At 40.8% G+C, this 23,483-nt stretch overlaps 1 protein-coding gene across 1 annotated transcript in view; it reads right to left on the reverse strand.

Moving 5' to 3' along the window:
• The window catches only part of MAOA (monoamine oxidase A), a 61,182-nt gene that overhangs the window by 10,216 nt on the left and 27,483 nt on the right, over positions 1–23,483 (reverse strand). Inside the window, exons 4-9 of the mRNA XM_006137895.2 lie at positions 10,753–10,857; positions 9,366–9,457; positions 6,278–6,419; positions 3,415–3,564; positions 2,903–3,062; positions 1,675–1,771 (exon numbers count right to left, since the gene is read on the reverse strand). Of these exons, the coding sequence (XP_006137957.1) occupies positions 1,675–1,771; positions 2,903–3,062; positions 3,415–3,564; positions 6,278–6,419; positions 9,366–9,457; positions 10,753–10,857 (746 nt within the window). The remainder of the gene's footprint in view (positions 1–1,674; positions 1,772–2,902; positions 3,063–3,414; positions 3,565–6,277; positions 6,420–9,365; positions 9,458–10,752; positions 10,858–23,483) is intronic.

The raw sequence follows: 23,483 nt of genomic DNA on the forward strand, positions 1-23,483 counted from the left end.
TACTGCATGCTGTGCTAGCTGAGACTTCCTAATGGGTTGTAGGTGTATCCCAAAGAATACAGCATAGTATAGCAATTCAAACTTAAGGTGACAGGCACAGAATATTGACAATGGAGAGTCTATGGTAGATCTCAGAAAGGTTTGCGCCCTTTGCAACAAACTCCATCTACCCCATTGCGATCTGCGCTGAGGTCAATAGTGCCCTATGGTATCAAAGAAAACTCACAGTTCTAGAAAAATCATAGACACTTTTGCAGTGGAATATTCAAAATTGCTCAGCATTGGCCTAATTCTCCTCCCACTGAAGTGAGTGGTTAAAGTGCCCATTAACTTCAGTGGAAGCAGAATTAGGCTACCATTAGGCACATCCTGATTTTCATATAGCGAGAGGGGGAAAATAATCAACCAACACAACACATGGAGCTTCTCTTTCCACATAGAGACCTAAATCCAAATTGGCTGAGACCAAGACCTTAGTCTCCTTGAACTGTGCTTTAGTTTTCTTGTCCTTCTAAATTCCTAGTTAGTTGCCCCTACCATGAAGTCAAATACAATTTATGTTATTAAAAGATTCATGATGAGGTCAGCTATAGGGCAACTGCAGGGGAGTGCTGCTACACAACATAGATTTTTATCACAATCAACATAGGAAGCTACAGTCATATTCCTATCAGTAATTGCTCTAAGATGTTTTCCATTAGAGTCAAATTGATTCCTGGAGAAATTCCATTGACCTCCATGGAGATACATCTCAGATGAATTTGGCTCCTAGAATCCTTTACAAAGTTGTGCATATTAGAAAAGAGATGATTCCAACATTGATTTTAACAGCAAGAAAAAATATTTACATTCCAGTTGTTGACAGTAACTTTAGAGGAATGTTAGGGGGTTTCATAGCGTTCAGAATGTGGTCATTTTAAAACATGCCCATAATGTTACACAATTCTATAGGAGCTATCTCTGCATACTTTTCATGAAATTATTTGGTAGATACACACAAGTGTTTTTTCACCTTGTTTGGAAAGTTAGCTTGGATTTAAAATGGAAACATTTTCTAAAGTTTTTAAAATTTATATTCACTTAATTGCTTTTTGAAAAGAGTGAATTAAATGCTGTTATACATTTTCCAGCTCTCCTTTCAAAATGAAATGCTAAATACTTGGCAGCTTCTCCAGAATTCTAATCTGTCACTGAACAGCTGTGCTTTGACTGAATTACAAGATGCTGTAGGGAACAGTTCTTCATCTCTCTTCAGTGCAGTCCAGATTCAAGGCAAACAATGGCTTCTGTCAACTGGGTTTTCAGTATTTGACATGGCCAAAAGAGGAGGCCCACTGTAGCCAGAGCAAAATGCTTGGTAAATTTGAGTGAGAGAGGTTTAATCTCTCTGAGCACAATTTAGCAAAACCCTTAAATATGTGCTTAACTTCAGCCATGGGAAATGGCACATTACATTGGACAATGTACCTCCCTTCCCACCAGCTTCCTGTGCACTGGTCTACTTAGAGAGTTTGTATAGTCTTGCTCCAAGGAGTGCAGAGGCTTGATGGGGTTACATAGTTACTTTATCCCACACAAGAGGATGCCCGAAGGCTGCATATCAGCTATAGTGACTTGCATGTGTCCCCTCCTCCCACTCAAGCCTCTATAAATCTAGGACTATGGGCTCCTTACCCTATAATGGCAGGCACAGTTTCATCAGGTTTGGAATCATCTAAGGTTATTGATATTGGAGCTTCTTCATCTTCAATTAACATGCAGCCACAGTAATCTGACAGGAGAAGAGAAAACAAGATGGTGGTCAGACATAATAACTGCTAAGTGTTATGTACTGATATAAATGAAGAAAAGTTCAATAAAAAGTAAATTCAAAGTTGTTTTTCATTCACTGAAAACACCTAGAAATCTGGAACCTTCTTCTAGCATTCTCTACCCATCAGTAATTTCCAAAACTGCTTGTATACACACATCCTAATTTGTTTTTAAAATGTTGACTTTGTTGCTTTGCAAGAATTTATTTGTGACTCACATAAAGTTATGTAGACTTATTGTTATCAAATAACAGAAACTGCAAAAGTAATTCAGACTCTAGTAGAAATATTTTCATTAAGCAACTTGCACAAAACAGCAACAGACAGGTCTACTCAGTGGAGTCTCAATCTTGTACTCTTGGAATTCTCAATAGGGATTATACAGAAGGAGGGTAGGAACAGTAGAGGTAAGAAAGACATAACAACATAGTGGATTGGCACCCTGGTCCATCCTGTCTAGTATCTCTGACAGTGATGAGATGCTTCCAAGACGGATGCAAGAAACCCTATAGTCGACAACAGTGGAATGACCTACCCTTAGAGGAAACTTCTTCCTAACCCCAGTCACTTAGGCCATGTCTATACTTACCATGCCTAAGATTGATCCTCTGGTGCTCGAATATGAGGGTCTAGTTAAGATCCGCTAAATCAAACACTGAGGCTGGCTCAAGTAGGTGCTGGTACTCTTTGCAGTTGCAAGGAGTAAAGGAAGCTGATAGCAGTGTTTGCTCCTATCAGCCTCTCTCTGTGAAGCTGAGCTTGGTGCCATCTTAAGGTAAGCCAACTCCAGCTACATATTCTACATAGCTGGGGTTACAAACTTTTACTCGACTTTCTAGGTCTAGTGAAGACCTGGCTTTAGTAGCTGGCTGAAGAGATATAAATGCTCACAATATAAAAAATATCCCCCAGTTTAATGCAATGGGTGGCTGTTCAGATGTTAGAAATGAAGCACCTTCACATACGGTTTTGGGGAAAAAATTTTTTTTAACTCATTCTTCTACACTTAAAGTTAATAAACCCCTGGCTTTAAAGGTAGTGTGACAAACTCCTAAGCTCTTCATTTTTCCCGGTAGTTAATACCCACATACCCATCTTCTTCCAGAAGGCTTCTTTATAGTACATCATGCATTTAATGACAGAACCCATAGGAAGACGGTGAATTAACTGGTTTCTCTCTGATGGTAGTTCTGGGTTGAAATGGATCTTTGTAGTCAGGCCTGGGGGGATGGCACTAATCACATATCTGCCCTGAAACATAAGGCATTGCTATATAATACACACACAACTGCAATTTTAGATAGGAACAGGAATAATATTTTCCTTTATTTAAGGTGAAATTTCTAAGTACTATAATATAAAATGACACAATAAAACAAAGCAGAGAGAAGGTAGAGTAATGTCAGGAACCAATTAACAATACGCTCATAAGACACCCAGTCATAAATAAATCAGTAAAGCAGATTTCAAAGACTTTCAGGGGAGTTTGAGAAGCAGAGACACACAAATGTGTGGTGCTGATTACATTTGGCTAAGAGCAGCAACAGACATTCCCCTCCGCACACACACTAAATGCTAATTACTCTTATTTTTATTGAATTACCTCATAGCGCTCATGGTTTAGAGTCTCCACAATGGCATTATCACCTGACTGATCAATGCGGACTACAGGGCTCTCAAGTTTAACTCTGCCTTTGAGGAGTTCCATTATCCTTTCCGTAATCTGACCAGAACCCCCAACAAACTTCCGCTCCTGGAAACAAAAAACAAAAAAACGAAACAAAACAACTCAGAAATCATCATCAAAGTAGAATCGATAATAAATTCTGTTAACACACAAGATGATCAGGACTAGATTTTTTCAAGAGCACAGAGTCCACAAACAAAATCAGATTTTCAAGTCACTGAAAATCTGAACATTGGTGATTGGTCCCATAATTTTTATTGGTTTTAATCAGTTGATTGAATGACTCATCAAGACTGGAAAGTCAGAAAAAGTCCTTAAGGAAGTACTTCATCTGCACAAACATGCTGCCTAATCAATAGCGAATGGCTTTTTATTATACATACTAACATGCTGGCAAAATACTCATATGCAACAAAAATACCAGTTGGTTTCTTGTGTCTGCATAACCCCCAGAAGCAGGAGCTGATCAAATCTAGCCCCAAGAATGTGAGGCATGGACCCTCTGCCTTCTTTGGGAGAGCACAAGGATTCCCCTGCCTTGAATGAAGTGACAATCCTCACATACATTTCTGTGTGCTTTTGAGGCAGAGGACTGGGGGAAGCTCTTATCTCCTTTTCTCTTTCTATCAGTAGTTCACCCCACATACAAAATATCCATATCTGTGAGTAAATGACTCAGGCAGAGCTGTGGAGAAAGATAGTAACTGATGCTAAAAGTAGTTTACAATATTTTCCTTAGCTTCTGGCATCAGAAGAATTTCTTTGTCCCTCCCCCCTCCTTTATTTTTATGAGTCAGAAGCCATAAAACTGTACAAGTTCCAGGTGCAAGAAAAGTTAATCATTTCACTACTGCTTTTTCTCAAGGGCTTTCCCTCTAATCTTGTCTATTTTACCCACAACCTCCAGAAGGGAGTTGTAGTCTGATGATGATTTTCCAGTTTACTGCACTATACTGCAAGGCCTAGTAGCCACTGATGTTACTTGCTGCCTGAGATTGGGATGACGAGAGGAAAAGGCTGGTGAGAGTGTGTAGAGGTGTTCAATTCAAAATATTCTAACATCTTTGTTTGGGTGTGTGATGGATAGCAGGAGTGTCAGCCAGCACTCAGTGACTAAAGGGTTAAACTCAGGTAACTAAGGGTGTCGGCAGGGGGACAGAAGAACAAATGGGATACAGCACTGAAATTCAACTCCTGCTGCTCTTTCTCTTTATGTGAGTACTATGTTAAGAGCTGGAGTGAGCAAGCTGCAGTAATCAGAAATAACCATGCTTACAGGGAAAATTGGGCATGGGAGTAAACTGGGCCTTGAAGTATAGATCAGCATGGAGCGTGAGTACCAAAGGGAATATATGTTTAGTTGCGATCAGGGTATTTTTCTTTGTTTTGGTTGTTTGGTTAAGCTTATCTGTGAAAAGTCCATATGCTCCTCTCTCCCCCATTCACTACCTAAAGTATACCTAGAGATACTATGTTCTTTGTGTTTTAATTTGTTTCTCTCAGTTGCTCTGCAATACCTAGCAATCAAGTAAAGTTTATTAAGGATATCTTTTTGTTTCTTTGTTAATAAAATAATCTTTTTTAAGGTGATGATTTGATTCTTGTGTCCGAGAAGGAAACAGGTCTGTGTGTGCCTCTGCCTAGTCCGAGAGATCAGTTATCAAAGACAGTTTGTTTTCTGTGTTTTCTTGAGTTTCTTTTTTCACACTCTCCTGTGGCAGAAGAGTTTGGGGTACTCCTGGGGAAGGAATTTAAGTCTTCCTCCTGGGTTTTCTAGGGTTCCTTAAAATTACTTGATGGTGGCAACCTATCTTCCAGAGCCAGTGAATCTGTGACTCTGGGGAAGTGTTTTTGTAAACAGAGCCTACAGAGACAAGGTATTTAAGGTCTTTTGCAGACCGTCACATTCTGCACTCAGAGTGCCAGAGCAGGAAACAGCCCTGACAGGGTGAAATTAATTTTTTTAATAAAGCGTGTGCTCCTTTCCAAAGCCTCACCCAAAGTAGTGTCAAATGCAACTATGAGTGTTGCACACAGCTGGATTCCTGCCCCAACAAAACCCAGAAAATAATATTCTAATGTGGGTGATGAAAGGCAGCTCTCATGGGAACTTGTCTTTTAAGAGGTGAGTGCCTTTCAATATCCATTCCTATTCCTTGCCATCTGAGGTCACAACAAAGAGAGCGAAAGCCTGGTGCTATACATTTAAAGATTTTAATATCCATTGCTGCGTTATCCAGTGTAGGGAGCTCCTCTCCCCCAAAAGAAATCAGTTGTAAAGCAGAGACCTTACATAGTGTTTTATGATCATCAAGACCACAGTGCTTCTATGACTAAAACATATTTTCTAAAGCATCATAATCAAGTTATCTAGGTACCTTTTTACTATCTCTACATTTGAGCTACACTTGCTTTATATGCTTGGAAGGACACTACCTTCAATTCATACATTCAGTCATAAGTGACCATGGTAGCCAATATGGCAGATGTTATAAATACAGCAAACAGAGGACTGTGTTGAAGAAAATGTTAGGTAGGAAGTTAAATAAATTGCCTCAATTTAACTTGAAGTCTGGATTAATTAAATGCCACCCTGTACAGAATTCCCACATATGATAATCTGACACCTTCAAATGCATATTGAACTCTTACACGGTGTAGACTGATTATTCATCTTTTCATTAACTGCAGAGAATGTGTTAAGTTTGTGCAATGGAAAAGGAACACCACATTTGTTCATTATGGTTTCAAGAAAGAAAACATGGATGACATTCTGTACCTGTCCCCCATTGGTTACGGAAAATATCCTGGTTGTCCCTCCACACAGCTTCACGTACCACAGGAACCAGAGAGCAGAGACCTCATGTGGCTCAGAGGTGACATTGATGTTCACAAAAAGAGTAGCAAACTCTCTAGCAGTTCTGCATGCAAAAAAAAAAAAAAAAAAAAAGCAGACAACAGGATTTTGAAGCAGATATCAGAGCTGGGTAAAAGGTTTAGGACAATTAGTACATTCACCAAAAATACATTTGTAAGACACTGAAACAATTCACAACTTCAGACTAAACTTAGAAATTAATTTCAGCTGAAAAAACTGGGGATTTGTTGTTGTAAATGTCAAAATGTTTTGGCTTGATACTTTCAAACTGAACTGTACTGACATTTTGTTTTGAAATGACACTTTCAAAATGAAATATGATTTCAAAACAACATTCAATACATATCACTGCACCTGAACAAAATGTCTGTGTTTTGTTTTGGTGAAAAAATGCATAACAATTCTGTTTTGGTTCAAAACAGATTTTGTTGTTGTTCAGAACTCAATTGTGGAACTTCATTATTCACAAAGCTCTAATAAATATTTGCTGTTAGCTTTTATTAGTTTATTATTATCTCTGATCAAAGTTATTACCTGAAAGCCCAGAGATCATTTTTGATCAGTTTGATTTTTGTCAGGTAGAAAGGACTATTTGAATATGTTTTTATGAACTTTCCTACCATTTGCCAGTTCTTATTCATCCTGCTTCTCAACTAGTTTCCCAGTTGTCTGTACTGCCAAAAAACAAATACTTTCTCAACAGGAGATACATTTGATAGCTAGTCAGTGGAGGTCTTCTGCCTTTTTTCTCCATGGGGAGCTCATAAAGTAAACAACTCCAATGGTTTGGCCCTGGTAGCTTAAGGATTATATTTCCAAGGCTACTCCTTGCCCTTCCACGTGTCACTGCAATAAATTTTATTGCCTCATCAAATTTAAGTGCTACAGTACAGTAACGGCAACAAGCACAATATAAAGGGCTACATTTTCTGCTGGTGTAGCTCCACTGAACACAACAGTGCTACACCACCCAGAGTATTCACCTATATTTCACTTATGCTTTGTTAATTAGTATACTAAGATGATTTACGAAAGTCCGTCAATTAGCTTCTAGATTAAGTTTCATTAACAGAGACAATCTTATTTATCTGCTGAGGTAACCAATTTAGCGAGCTATCTCGGATGGAATATGTAACTTGTGAACTTTTACAGCCTTTTCTTACTTTGATTCTGAGGCTAGATTTATTTTCTTAGGCATGCATTTCACTTGCTTTTGCAAGTTATTGGTGTGGGCCTGAAAGCACCCAAGCATGCAGAAAGATCAGTTTCCTTCTTATAATACTACCATTCTGAGAAGTGGCTAGGAAACTTTGATTAGTTTGAAGAGAATAAATTGTTTCTTGAGTTTCTGAACATATCTCAGCTCAACATCCCTATTAGAGTTTCACAAAAATCAGCATTAGAATAATTTTCGTTCACACTGCACAGAAGCACAATGGCATACAGATAATTATAAACCCAGTACTGCTTATACATCTGAGACTTATTATTAACTAAGAAGAAAGTGTATTTGGTGTAGAAAGGGCTGCTGTAGAATAGACTACAACGGTGGTTTTCTAATGTGGGCCACATCTACTCTATAGATACACTACCTATATGATCCTGAGGCTGTCACATGGTCTGCACCTATATGCTGATTGGGCTTTGGGTTGAGAAACACTGAACTGTATGCATGGACAGAGAAAGCGGCGAGGAGTCCTGTGGCACCTTATAGACTAACTGAAGTGTAGGAGCATAAGCTTTCGTGGGTAAAGACCCACTTCGTCAGATGCATGCATCTTCGTCTTTGCCCACGAAAGCTTATGCTCCTACACTTCAGTTAGTCTATAAGGTGCCACAGAACTCCTCACTGCTTTTTCAGATTCAGACTAACACGGCTACCCCTCTGATAATGGACAGAGAAGTGGCTTATAAATTTAACTGTATGGAAAATATAATGCAATAATGATCAGGACAGAAAGAAGTGCCCATATTCTGGAAGAAACAGAGTAGAAGGAGGATTTTGGGGGGGGGGGGGGAAGAGGGAGGGAGAGTAAGAAAGAAAAAGTAACTGTGCCAGGCTGCCAAAATAAAATATACTGTACTTAAATACAGATAAGGAACACCAGGATGGGATACGTTTATTACAGTGTACTTGGCTCTGTTTGTCTTCTAATAGTGAGGATGCTACAAAATGGGGAAAGAAGAGCAGACTACAAAGGGGGCTGTTGACTCCACATCCATGCAGTGGTGTAGTTTTTATTCAGATAGCATCTAGAACGTGCATGACACTGTCAAGGAAAAGCCACATTCCCACAAAACCTTACCGTCTCAGGCCCTGATGCTATCAGGTTCTGATCCGTGAGATGCTCAGTTCTCACAGAAGGCACTCAGCTCCTTGCATGTTCAACTCTTAATCTACCCTCACAGACCAACTGCTGTAAAGTTCATTTTTATTCATCATGTTTGAGCTTGTCTAATTTGTCAAACTTTTTTTTATATACCACACTGCCAAAATCTACCCTTGTTTGTGGCCTAACTAGTGCTGAACAAGACAGAAGAAAAAAAGGTTATTTCCCATGTAAAAGAAGTTAATCTAGTATCACATTCACTGCCTTTGGGACAGCACATCACTGTTAATACATTCAATTTATCATCTACTGTACCTTTCCAATCTTCCCTCTTTCTACCATCCACCCAATTATCCTCCAGTCTTTACTTGAGCATTCAATTATTTCTTCATACATTAGCCACCTTGCCTTTGTCTTCAACAAACTGATTTTCAATAGTTTCAGAAACTTTGAGGCTCATTCTGCATTTTCAAATTCTTTCCTCCTAAATGATTGCAATCCCTTTTCCCTTTGTATCATTTGCAAAACTGAAGTCTGACCTGACCCACTAGAAGTCAACAGGATCATGATCAAGACATCAGCAAATGCACAATACACACATCATTACATAGCGTGTTCAGGAAACCAGAGGATTTAAAAGCGAACAAAATGTTATCTACTTGGTCCAGCAAATTTTGTCAGTGAGTTCTTTCATAGTCATTTTATCCCATTCCGCAGCATGTGGGGCTGCCCAGGGTGCATCAGCAGGGATCTACAAAGGAAGGCAAAACGTTAAACTTAGCGCATAGCATATAACTCCAATCATGTTAAGGTCGCCATCCCAGGCCTGCTAATATAATGGTCCAAATTTGCTCTTACCTACTGGTACACTGGTGTAAATCTGCACTACATCTATTTGATCAATAGATACACTTGTGGAAATCCAGAGTATAACTTAGGGCAGTAGCTGGCCTTTTATGCACATAGTAAAACTGAACTATGCTTTTAATGCTGATCTGCTGCCTACAATTCTCAACACACGAATACACTACTGTTTATGAATCTTGTCAAAGGAAAGTATTAACAAATCTTTTGGGGAGAAAGCATGTAGCATAGGTACAACATAAAGTGTGTACCTGATCCTGCAAAATTTTACACGTGAGTAACTTGTCCTTGTGTGAGTGAAGTTATTTATTTGTGTAAGTCTTTGCTGGATTAGCCCCTAATGTAGTAATAAAGTCACAGAACATTTGACAGGTATTTCAAAGTTTGTAGGCCTCTGCAGGGATTTATTTGCATGGTGGATGGCCAAGAATTTTAAAAGTCCAGTTTTGGAAGCTTTTACACATTGTGATTTAAAAAAAACAACACTCTGAGCTAGCCTATATAGTCCATCTTACATAGCTGAACAAGAGCATCGATATTATCGTAACAAGTGTTTCTAGGGAGAGGTAATAAGACACATCCCATCCCATACCTCTCCTGGCATGCCCTTCCAAGACTTTTGGTAGGGGAAAACAAGTGCTAAGCACATCTGCCACTTTACCCATTCTAAAGCAAGTGGGCAGATTCTTGAATTTGCTCCTTTCCCAATAAAATTGATAGCACATTTACTCCACCCTAGGAGGTAGTATTCCTATACTGGTCTAGATTACTATTCTCATACTACTATGCTCATATTACTATTCTCCTCAAGCAAGGCAGGAATCTTACCTCTGTGACGCACAATATTTTGCCTGGGGCTGTGCAGCTATACCCTTTATAAAGGGTAGATTGTGTTTAAATACAATCTAGCCTTCTATGTTCCAGGGCCTGACATTTTTCAAAACACTTTAGTAAAATAGCACATTTCAGCCTCCAGTCTTTAGCCATAAAATTACTTGGGTCTTTTCAGCGTATGTACCTTGATATTGTACAGTGTTTTGTTTGTTGTCTGACACTCTATATGGGAATTCTGAAAGACTTTTTCTGAACCTACATGTAAAAAAAAAAGTCTATTCCTTATGACACCAATATTGATTGTGTAATCTCTTGATAGATTTATGCACAATCCACATTACATCATACCTCTTTCCCCATTTCATCCATTGTCCTCCAGAGGTTGTTATAATCCAGGTAAGTGATGGGATTCCATACTGGAGGGAATGCACCCTGGAATGGGTAGGACTTTCCCTGAAAGACACACGTGAAGGTAACTAGTCAAGATACAACATGGAAAATGGATCAAGGATTCAGAAGCAGCACAAATTAAACAGAATGTTGCTTTGGAATTTGCAACTTCTAATTAACTTTCAATCCAAAAACTTTTTGTAAATGAATCCTGGGCAAGTTTCTGTTGTGAGAAATGCCGATCAACAAGTAGTCTGGGTGATAAACATGAAAACCAAGTTGTCTTAATAGGATGCCAACATTCAGTTTTTGTAGCATTTGTTTTCAGATGCTTTGAACAGAGCAGATTACATGCCTGAGGGCTTGTCTATAAAGGATGTTAAGGACTAGTCGACTATCTGATAAGCAAATGCTTATTGGATGGTCGAACTGACTAGTTGATTTCCTCTGCCCCTTGCTGCCTCTATCAGATAGAGGCAGCAAGGGGGAGGGGGGGAAAGAGAGGGTACTTCAAAGTGGCAGCATTGAACAGAGCCCATGCTCCGTGTGGTGCTGCTCCTTTGAAACACCGCAATGGCGTTTCAAAGCAACAGCGCTGCATGGAGCCCAGGGTCAGCTGGGGACTCCTATCGACTAGTCGGTGGAAATTTGATCAACTACTCAACTAGTAAATTACTTGTTAGTTAACATCCTTGTTTATCTATACATAAAAGTAATCTGGAATAAGATGAGGTGTATATTTAAAAAATATTAGTGATTCCTGATTAACTCCATGCATAGAATCATAGACTCATAGAATCATAGGACTGGAAGGGACCTCGAGAGGTCATCGAGTCCAGCCCCCCACCCTCAAGGCAGGACCAATCTCCATCTACACCATCCCTGACAGATGTCTATCTAACCTGTTCTTAAATATCTCCAGAGAGGGAGATTCCACCACCTCCCTTGGCAATTTATTCCAATATTTGACCACCCTGACAGTTAGGAATTTTTTCCTAATGTCCAATCTAAACCTCCCTTGCTGCACTTTAAGCCCATTACTCCTTGTCCTGTCCTCAGAAACCAAGAGGAACAAATTTTCTCCTTCCTCCTTGTGACACCCTTTTAGATATTTGAAAACCGCTATCATGTCCCCCCTTAATCTTCTTTTTTCCAAACTAAACAAGCCCAGTTCATGAAGCCTGGCTTCATAGGTCATGTTCTCTAGACCTTTAATCATTCTTGTCGCTCTTCTCTGTACCCTTTCCAATTTCTCCACATCTTTCTTGAAATGTGGCGCCCAGAACTGGACACAGTACTCCAGCTGAGGCCTAACTAGTGCAGAGTAGAGCGGCAGAATGACTTCACGAGTTTTGCTTACAACACATCTGTTGATACAACCTAGAATCATATTTGCTTTTTTTGCAACAACATCAGACTATTGACTCATATTCAACTTGTGGTCCACTATGGCCCCGAGATCCCTTTCCGCCATGCTTCTTCCTAGACAGTCGCTTCCCATCTTGTATGTATGGAACTGATTGTACCTTCCTAAATGGAGCACTTTGCATTTCTCTTTATTAAACTTCATCCTGTTTACCTCTGACCATTTCTCTAACTTGCTACGGTCATTTTGAATTATGTCCCTATCCTCCAAAGAAGTTGATACCAAACTGGGTGGGGTTGCATCTGCAAACTTAATAAGCGTACTCTCTATCCCAATATCTACATCATTGATGAAGATATTGAACAGTATGGGTCCCGTACTCATTTCAGAATGAGAATGTCTTAAATACAGGAAATATTCACACTTTGAAGTTAATTAGAAAATAGCTATTCTGGAATAATTCCATAGGAAGACAAGACCTAACTGTTATGATTCTTAGCTGCTAAGCCTATTACTGATGGATGAAACTGAGATGATTTGGTTGTTTACCTTGAGCAAGCCACCAAAAGTACAGTTAAACTTGAAATAAGCTTCAGAAGTATCAGAATGAATATCTTTGACAGCAGTGACTGAACATCAGTCAGTAGGCTTCAAAGCTTTGCCATATTTCTGTGTGGTATGTTGCACCATAAAGCAACATTAGCATACAAAAAAATTTGTATTAAAAACAAATCAATACCAAAAAAAAAAAAAAAACCTCCAGATGTTTTTGGCTTCAGAAAATAATTCTTGTTATGAATACAAACAAAAATGGATTTGCCAGGAAAGTTCTGAAGCTATTCAAGCTATTTCAGATGACTCTGGGAAATAATTAAAAAGAAAGCAATCCAGTAACATACATTTGAACAGCTGGTTCTTTTGACAGATCTTATCTGAATGAGGAGCTGGATCAACAGTCAAAATGTTTTCCTCACCAAATCATTCTAAACCTGCTCGTGCTCCTATTGAAATCAATGTCAAAGATCCCATTGACTTTCTGGTATATGTGTGTGCTCTATTGATAGTTTTCTAAATAGCTTTCTGCAAAGATCCTAACAGCAAAAACAAGAGGACATTTCACCATTGGAGTTGATGAGACTAGTAAAAAAGCCAAACCTCAAACTTTAGGGTCAAATTATGGGCATCCTAAAGCAGATGTACTGAGATGGGAGGCTACAGGAGGCAGCTATAGTACTGCACAGTGATGGGAGGTATGTCTTCTGAAAAAGCCAGTTGAAGCCAATCTCTCAGCAAAGCGTAGCCATGGTCTCTCTATCTCCAAAGAGCCAAAGAGATGCTCTGTGGCGGGATAGGAAAAGCAGGCTGTACCTTAGTCTCAAGAGAACAAAGAGTAGGTAATGAGAATGTGGTCCTAAATTTGCGGTGAGACATCTCAAATGATGCTGAGCACTTGAAACAGGCTTCACTCCTTCTAGGTACTCATATGAAGCTTGTTTAGCACCAAGGTCTTTTGTATACATTCTCAACCATCTGAACTACAATTTATCTCCCCCGCCTTTTTAGGAGGTGTCAGGGAGGACTGGTGTCCTTAATCTCTTCTACCCATCCCTTAACATAACTCCCATGAACCACCTGCGAGGTAGTTATTTGGCTCAAGGTAAGAGGCTTCCTCTTCTTTGGGCAGCAGCTCTAAAGTGGCATTTGGAAGAGAACAAGCTGTGCTATAGGGTGGACCATATAAAAAAAAGTGATGGAAGCTGAATCATGATGCATTGGCTTGTACAGCAGAGGTCCTAGCTTGGTAAACAGATACTATTCCATTTCCTAATTGATAAATGCTACGGGAAATAGCAATTTTTAAAATCTTTTTTACTGTTTTGTTTTAAAAAAGTTAACTTATACCATATTTGTGGTTTTTAGCTATTATTAATCAGGATTCTAGATGCCTCTCTAGTACACACACTTTCATCATCAAACAAAATGAATGCCACTGAAAAGCAAAGGACACAACCTAAGTTCATCATTTCACTACCTTAAAGATTAATTATTACTAAGACTACAAAGCCAGGTGCTGCAATGCAGAGTTGACAGTGAGGAATGGGCAGAAATAAACTCTCCCTTCACAATGAGTGAAAATATGAAAAATTCTCAGTTCTATCTGTTGCATGAGAGGTAGGTGAAACAAGGCTTACCCAACTCTTAGCCACAGAAAGCCTGAGGTACTCTTTCTTAGTGAAAAGAAACTGAGCTTTTTTTTCCGTGTAATAAAGACCCCTTTTCATATCATCTGAAAATGTGATTGGGTACGGACTAGCAAACGTACACCACCTCAAATTTAAGCCTATTTTATTTAGTCCCAGAAAGTGTTTATTTTTTTTTTCAAGCAGCAGAGTCCCTTTTGAAAAAGTCATTTCACAAAAATTACTCCTTTTCTTCCCTCCTCCTTTTATTTAAGCCAGGGCACTCTTTTATTAGTGCCCACCCCAACAGCCAGATAATAACAGCTGACAGTAACTCTGTCTTCATGGACAAGATCAGCTCCCACACAAATGCACTAGGCAAGGCAGTATGGAAAGGAGGTGGGCAGACCTTGGTGGGGAAAGAACAAGTTAGGAACTATCTGGAAAAGCTAAACATACACAAATCCATGGGCCCGGATTTAATGCATCCGAGGGTACTGAGGGAGTTGGCGAATGTTATTGCAGAGCCTTTGGCCATTATCCTTGAAAACTCGTGGAGATCAGGAGAGATGCCAGATGCCTGGAAAAAGGCAAATGTAGTGCCCATCTTTAAAAAAGGGAAGAAGGACGATCCAGGGAACTACAGACCAGTCAGTCTTACTTCAGTCCCCCGAAAATTCATGGAGGGAATACTCAAGGAATCCATTTTGAAGCGCTTCAAATAGGGGAAAGTGATCAGAAATAGTCAACATGGATTCATAAAGGGCAAGTCATGCCTGGCCAATCTGATTAGCTACTATGATGAGGTAACTGGCTTTGTGGATATGGGAGTCAGTGGATGTGATATAGCTTGACTTTAGCAAAGCTTTCGATATGTTCACCCACAATATTCTTGCCAGCAAGTTACGGGAATATGGATTGGATAAATGGACTGTAAGATAGACAGAAAGCTGACTAGACAGTAGGGCCCAACGAGTAGTGATCAACAGCTCGATGTCAGGATGGCAGTCGGTTTCTAGTGGAGTGCCCCAACGATCTGTTCTAGGGCCGGTTTTGTTCAACATCTTTATTAATGACCTGGATGAGGGGATGGATTGCACCCTCAAGAAGTTCGCAGATGATACTATGCTGGAGGAGAGGTAGATATGCTGGAGGGGGCAGGGACAGAGTCCAGAGTGACCTGGACAGATTAGAGGATTGGGCCAAAAGAAATATGATGAGGTTCAACAAGGACAAGTGTAGAGTCCTGCACTTGGGATGGAAGAATCCCAAGCATTGTTACAGGCTGGGGACAGAATGGCTAGGTAGCAGTTCTGCAGAAAATGATCCGGGGATTACAGTGGATGAAAAGCTGGATATGAGTCAACAGTGTGCCCTTGTAGCCAAGCAGGCTAATGGCATATTAGGGTGCATTAGAAGGAGCATTTCTAGCAGATCCAGAGATGTTATTATTCCCCTTTATTTGGCTCTGGTGAGGCTACATCTGGAGTATTGTGTCCAGTTCTGGGCTCCCCCGCTATAGAAAGGATGTGGACGCATTGGAGAGGGTCCAGTGGAGGGCGACCAAAATGATTAGGGGGCTGGAGGACATGACCTATGAGGAAAGACTGAAGGATTTGGGTTTGTTTAGTCTGCAGAAGTGACGAGTGAGGGGGGATTTGATAGCAGCCTTCAACTTCCTGAAGGGAGATTCCAAATAGGACGGAGAAAGACTGTTCACAGTAGTGACAGATAGCAGAATAAGGAACAATGGTCTTAAGTTACAGTAGGGGGGGGGGTCTAGGTTGGATATTAGGAAAAACTACTTCACTAAGAGGTTGGTGAAGCACTGGAATAGGTTACCTAGTGAGATGGTGAAATCTCCATCCCTAGAGGTTTTTAAGTCTCGGCTTGACAAAGCTCTGGTTGGTTTGATTTAGTTGGGATTGGTCCTGCCTTGGGCAGGGGACTGGACTTGATGACCTCCTGAGGTCTCTTCCAGCTCTATGATTCTAATATAGGCCTTTTTCCAAACCAAATCTGTCAATGTTAGGTATTGATTCAACTGAATTAGCAAAAATGCTCAGATACGCCCAAAACGCTGCTCTATCTTACTGTAGGTGGAAGGCATAATGTAACAGCCAAAACCTGCACGCTGTCTAGCCATACTGGTTGTGTCTACACTAGTGTTCTCCTGCACACATCCAGTTCAGCTCCACTGGTGGGAGCAGCAGGGCGAGAGCTAGTACAGACTGACTGCCAGCATTTTAATCACCACGTAATCTAAGCCTGCTCAGAGAAAGTCGTGGAATGTTCAGTGTTACTTCTGACCTGACACTCCTTTCTGCTTTTATTATTTACTATTATTGGTATTGCAATACAAAACCTAGGTCCAGTCTTGCACCAGGACCCCACTGTCCTGGGTAATCTACACAAACAGAACTAAAGGATAGTCCCTGCCTCAAAGAATTTACAATCCAAATATAGACATTATTCTGCTTTTATTTATTTTTAGCATGAAATTGAGGTAATAGAATTGGCTCAGTATGTATCAGCTTTCAGTAATTGACTGGAATTTTAATGGTATTTGGGGAGCCAAATCCTGAGACTCCGATAGCCCGGCATCAACATGGCAAGCGCTCCCGATGGAACCGGGACAGAACCCAGAACAGTTCAGGTCAGCCGCTCTCATGTGAGTTACAGCAGGGAGGGAAGGTGTTTGGCTCTGGGGAAGGAGATGGGAGGGGAGGGGGAATTGGGTTACACACGGCATCCTAGACAGCTCATTGAAAAGCTGGCTGCTCAGCACACGTGCCCCAGCGCCTGGAAGGAGATGTGCAGCTGCTCGGCGACCGAGCATAAGGTTGGGGGGAGGGGAGAAAGAGGGAGTGTGATCAGATTATAGCAGGGAGGAGAGGTGTTTGGCTCCGGGGAAGGGGAGGGGAGGGAGATTGGGTTACACATGGCATCCCGGCCAGCTAATTGAAAAGCCGGCTGTTCAGAGCAAGTGCCTCAGTGCCTGGAGGGAGACCCATGGCTGTACCGGCGGCTCCAGGACTCAAGCATAAGGTTGGGGAGGGGACAGGGGGATTGGGTTGGGATACTGGGTTGGGATACTGGGTTGGGAGTACCTCCTGATACTCCGGCATATCTGGTAATCCGGCACCACGTAGGTCCCAAAGGTGCCGGATTATCGGAAGTCTACTGTAATTAGAACAGTGGATGGTTAATAAAGCATGATGCTGCATTAGCTTCTGTGCCAAGGAAAGCAACTTCAGGAACAGTGGGAAGCAGCTGGGGAAACTGACTACATGGCTCTAGTGAAGTCACATTGACAGGGAGATGGTAGGGCTGTGATTTAAACTCCTTAGCTCTGGCATGTAAATGCAGGCCTCCCTGCAGATGGGTTAGGTCTACTGGAGATCTCAGGAAATCTATGGAACATGTGGAGCGGGGTGCAGGGGAGGGAAGCTGGTGCCTCAACCCAAAAGACTGATCTTAGGAAAGCTCCAAGTTCCAAGCATCCCTCTGTCGATGCAGATGTTTATCCTGAAGCCCACCACTGTAGTTTCTGAACACCTTCCATCCATGCCATCTTCTTGCATGGGTTTTTGCAGGGAAGAAGGGAACCCAGGCTAAGTGGTTATTGGCTCATGAGTTTACATAACTGTTTTTAAAATTTGCCACATCCCAAGCAGAGTTTTTTTGGGGAGGGGGGTTTCAGATGGATTCACTGCAGTGAACAAGAGTTGAAATCGTCTCATTTTTATGCTAGCAGTTATGTTCCGGGTGAATTATCTTAAACTACTCTTTTCTTAACTGATAAGCAAATAACCTATTGGCTTGGTTCCTGTGCTAACAGCCAGGCTTCCTGACAAGGCCATAACGTTTATTTAATTTTTCTTTCCCTACAGTGTTGAGCACTTTCCTACAGACTTCAGATTTTTTATCCTGCTGCTTGCCTCCCCGCAAATAAAAGAAAGCAACCTGAAGCTCCATAGGCCAATGGTTAGCAAAAGCAATCTGAAGAGAGGGCCTCTGTTAGAGCTGCACTATGCACACAGAGGGCTACACGCTGGTATCTAGCCCATCACACTGGAGCCATCCCGCCCCAGGCAAAGTTCAGGGAGATGCAATTCCACCTTGAGCTTCAAGGTGCGCACAGGGAGTGCATAGCAGCACCAGCCTTGAGAATGGCACAGCCTACTCTCCTGTCTGCTGATCTACATGGCAAAGGTGTGTGCACATTGAAACCTGTCTCCTCCCCCATGCCTCCTATAGGGCAATGTGCACTACACCGGTGGTTCCTGGAAGGAGCAGTCTTTGTGCTCCCCTAAATACAGGCATTCTGACTATCCTTGGGCCTTGTACAATGCACACAGGTGGGCTGGAGGCTGGCCATTATGCTCTTGCCCCTAAATGCCCCTGCATAAAGGACAAGGACATTCAGATTGTTTGATCCGATTCTGCAATTCACAAATCTCTATGCAGACTTTCACCTGACACCCTTTCATCTTTTATTCTTATGGTACATCTACACTGCAGCTGGCAGCCTGCTTCCCAGTACATGTAGACAAACATGCTGGTTTTGCTCGAGCTACTGCACTAAAAAGTAGACAGGGACAGTTTGGGCAGTGGTTCAGGCTAGCTACCCAAGTGTGTACACAAAAGGATGGATGGGTTTGTATCCAGGCAACTAGCTTGAGTTGCCACCAATGTTACCCCAGTTATGCTGCTTTTTTTAACGTGCTAGCTTGAGCAAATCTAGGGTGGGCCCATGTACCCAAGCTGGAAAGCATCTTCCTCGCTGCAATATAGCCATATCTTTGGCATGGAAGAAAAAGTTCTACATAAAGACATTGAGCTTTACATACAAATGACCATGATTTGTCAGAAGTTCACGTGCCCTGAAAATGCTGAGTGAATGCAGCACCACACAAACACACACAAAAAATCCCCGATCCACCTATTGATTTTGTATACCAGTGTGAAGGCTGCAAACAGACACAAGAAGACTGCATATTTTGTAAGAGGAGCTTCATTTAAAAACACGGCAAGATACCCACATCAGATTTCAAGAGGCGCCTGTTCAACGGACTTGAATATGGAGGATAACGGGACTTTCAGGAAAAGTAACAGACATCAGACAAAAAAGAACACTGTCAACCAAATCTATGAAGGAAGAGGCCACCCTTTCTCCTCTCATTCCTAAAACACTTTTAATAGTCATGGGGACAATAAAAGGACAGTCTTGCTGGAACGATAGTCTAGTAGCTAAGCCAAATCGACATGCCAAAACCAAACATATATTTAGTGTTTCAGGATAGGAAATAGCTTCTGATTCATGGTGGCTGACGTGGTAACAAGTGGAGTTCTTTCTATTGAAAAAGGGAGAAAAAATGTGAAAAGACAGACAAGCAGGTTTGGACTTGGATTTTTCAGGTAAACAGTGGCTGCAAAGGAAACCCACCTACCAGTGAAAGTGCATGGTTCTTTAAAAGTAAAATAAGTCTAACACGCTTTAAAAATTACTCACCCAGAAAAAAAGTCCACAGATTGTCTTGGAATGCTCAGAATCCCTTTAGTTGCTTCCTAGCTAAATCCCCTAGTTTCTAAACTAAATTATTCTAAGAAGCATTCTAGAGCAAAGCCACCCTAACTCATGGGAAATTGCAGAACAAAAAGAATTTCTCTGAATCTGCAGTGAGGTGCGGTGAATGGTTGAAACCATCACTGCAGAGTCTAAAGTTGGCTTACTGAACAATCTGTCTATTTCCCCTTCCTAATCTCATGACATTTGGAATGTGAACTTTAGAGACAAGCACTTAAGAATGGAGCTACCAGTTTAACCACAGCTAAACAAACAGCATGAGATCTCTTAGCTCAGAGAGATACTATACTCGAGTTAAGAAGAAATGTTTTAAATCTTGCCTTCCTGTTCAAATGTGGAACTTCGTAGCAAACCCACAACCGACAATTAGTTAACCTGGTAATTTACATAGCAAATATTTTCCAGGTGAATAAAGGAATTTCATAGCCATAATAGTTCATGTATTAATTAAATAGTTTGTTGCTTAACTCTACATTTTCTAGGAAGTATTATTGTTACTGTTTTGATTCCAGTAGATGTCCTAGCTGCTATTCACAACCACGAAGAGACAGTCTGTACCTTGAAGAGTTCATATTTTAAGATGCAACTAAACTTATGAAAGAGAGGGAAAGGGATAAAACATGCAAATACATTTGCCTTGAATGCCCCTCAACCTAATCAATATTAGGTGGCTAACTTCTTGTACACAGCACAGTAGAAATGGATCTTGAGAATGAATTCAAAGAAAGAGAGTGTAATAGTTGCCAAAAAACAAAGGCAGAGACTGCAGGGGAAGAAAGCAAGCAGATGAGGGCTGGAATTGGCAGAGAGAAAGAAAGAAATAGACCATTCTGTCAGGTTGTCCTAGTGTTTATGAGCCTTACACAAGCAGGAGGGATATCAGAGATTGATGTGCCTACTCTTGGAGTTTGGCGCATGAGTCCCAGCTAGAGGAGACATATTTGCAACTAGCAATCATTGAATAAATGAATTAAAAATAGAATGTAACCACTACAAATGACAGAAGGGGCTTGCCACCCTTATTAGGTGCTGGTGAGAGACCCATGGTATATACTCAGGGTGTCTAGACCATTTTGCGACCTTCGCAGCCATGGCTACAATCTATTGTTAGCAGGGTAATTCAATCACAGAGCTAGCACAAGTATGTCTCCTTGAGCTAGGAATCACACTCCCAGCTCCATGAGTAGATGAACCCACAGTTATATGAGACAACCAGTGATGGGTGGGCTCTGTGTGCTACAGTGCAACACTGAATGAAGTAGAGGAAGAATGGGAAGAGCTGACAGAGAAAGCTTCTGATTGTTCTGCCTTTCAGCTCCTGGAGTAGAAACCCTATTCATGAAAGGTAAGCATTATTTATTTAATAGCTAAGGCAGTCGGCGTGTTAACAGCCTAATCTGCTTTCTGTTGCTCTGAGATTTCAGGAGCGACACGTATAGAAGAAAGATTGCTCAGCAGGATTGCAAGCCCAAATCCAGGTCTAGCCCATGGCATGTAGGACACTTGACAAGCTTGTAATTCTGCTTCTTATTCAGGAACAGACTTCTACATCAAAGAAAGCTTATGGAAGAAGCATGGTCATTAGCTAAAACACACATAATGAAACATGGGTTTGCAGTGTCAAAATGGATTAAGGGTCTGAATTCATGTAACCTATTAAAGTACAGGCAAACAGAGGACAAGCAGAGCCATTTAAAAAACAAAGGGGCCCATATCAGAGTTTAATTTAAATACAGTAAGCCAGATACTCAAATAGTGCAAATGAGCATAGCTTGATTGAAGTCAGAGTGACACCAACTAACAGAAGATGAAAATCTGGTCCAACTTATTTTGTAAGCATTGTAATAGAAGTGGAGCGGCTATGTGATAATCTAATACTGAGATGACAATGTTAGCAACACTGTATGCAACCTGCTCGGTTTGTGAGTTAAGGGAACAAATTAAGCCAACCCTTGAGGTCTCAGGGGGACCTTTAAGAGGCTTAGAACCACCTTCATCCCCACGTGAAAGATGGTTAATGCCTGGTAGGCTAGACATGCATGTAGAATGTTTTATAGTTTTTAAAATCTCTTTTCTTTTAAATGCTTTGGTTCTAAATAACAGTTTGCTTTAAGGAAGCTGCCCAGTCATTGTTGACTATGGTCACTGCTCGCTGAGGGAACAGGTCTGCAGGGTCTGAGGCTAAGTCAGGCCTGCTGAATCAATTATGGTGGATCACTGCAGACTGAAGCTAAGTCCTGGTCCAAGAGTGAAGAAATCACGTTTCCACTCCAAGAAAGAGGGGACAGCTACAGGCTTGAGAGCTGAGAGAAAGTGAGCTCAAAGAGATCAAAGGGGGTCAGAGGTGCAGTTAGCAGATACAACACGCTTGTCACAGTAATAAAGCTATTATCCTACATCTTCTCTACAGGGTTATATTTATATAACAATGTTAGGCCAATCATTTACATGTAATTATTTTCATTAATGGCATGTTTTGAGTGTTGTTAGAAAAATGTGTTTTAAAATAATTTAATATAGGAAACTGTTTTTGTGCTTCCGAGGAGTTACGTATTGGAAACTCTTGTTTCTCAAGACTCACTTCCAGTTGTCAGCTGTTCTGTGTTTTTCTACAGCAACAAAGAAATAATATTCCTTAAAACTGCGTTTGTTCAGTGAAAATGGCTACTTGCCCAAGCAGCAGGAAACTTGGAGTTATCTTGGAGTTACTTCATTTACAGAGAAGACTTTATGGAGACTTTCAAGGAAATAAAAAAAACAGGTAGTGTGGCCAAGCAGGCATGGGAACTGTCATTTTGTTTACATGTGGACATGGCTGATGCCAAAAAAGTAGTTCATTGTTTGGCACTTACTCTTTGTAGGGCTCTTTGAGTCTCAAAACTACATTGGCATTTCCTCCCCCTGCCCTCACTTTACAAGGTTATGTATTTAAAAAAAAAAAAAAAAAAAAAAAAAAAAAAGCTGCTTACAGCTGCTGTAAATGCTTATGATTAGATTCATAAGAGTTTGCAAAATCAGAATGCAAAAAGATCAGACAGCTTTCCAGAAATCTTGAATCTCTACAAAGCATAGTTTAAAAAAAAGTAAGTACAAAATGTATCCTGTCTTGAAATTGTAACAGTCTGACTGAATCATGGGTGTTGGAATGGCCGCCAAAGTGGAAAGGAAACAGCGGATTATAACACTACTCAAATATGGCCTGGCCACCCCACTGTCATGACACCCTTTTCCAGTCAGATGCTAAAAGAGTTTGGTGAAGCCCCTGAACCCTTGCTGAGTTCCAGCTCTCAGAAAAGTGGGGGCATGGTTCCCCTTTGTTTAAAGGTGTAGAAGAGGCAGGAATGGTCATTTGTTCCCCCAGCACCTATAGACTGAATATATTTTACACACATTCAAAAAAAAATCTTTGTTTCAATTGCCAATAAATCAAAATGGAATAGCTGTATCTATTACAAATAAATGCATACTGAACTACCAAAGAGGCATATTACTCAGGACTCTTTTCACAAATTCTAGTACTTTCCAAAGTTCAACATTCTCATTAAATGTCTTT

This window comes from Pelodiscus sinensis, chromosome 1 (assembly GCF_049634645.1).
Source record: "Pelodiscus sinensis isolate JC-2024 chromosome 1, ASM4963464v1, whole genome shotgun sequence".
Taxonomy (NCBI): Eukaryota; Metazoa; Chordata; order Testudines; family Trionychidae; genus Pelodiscus; species Pelodiscus sinensis.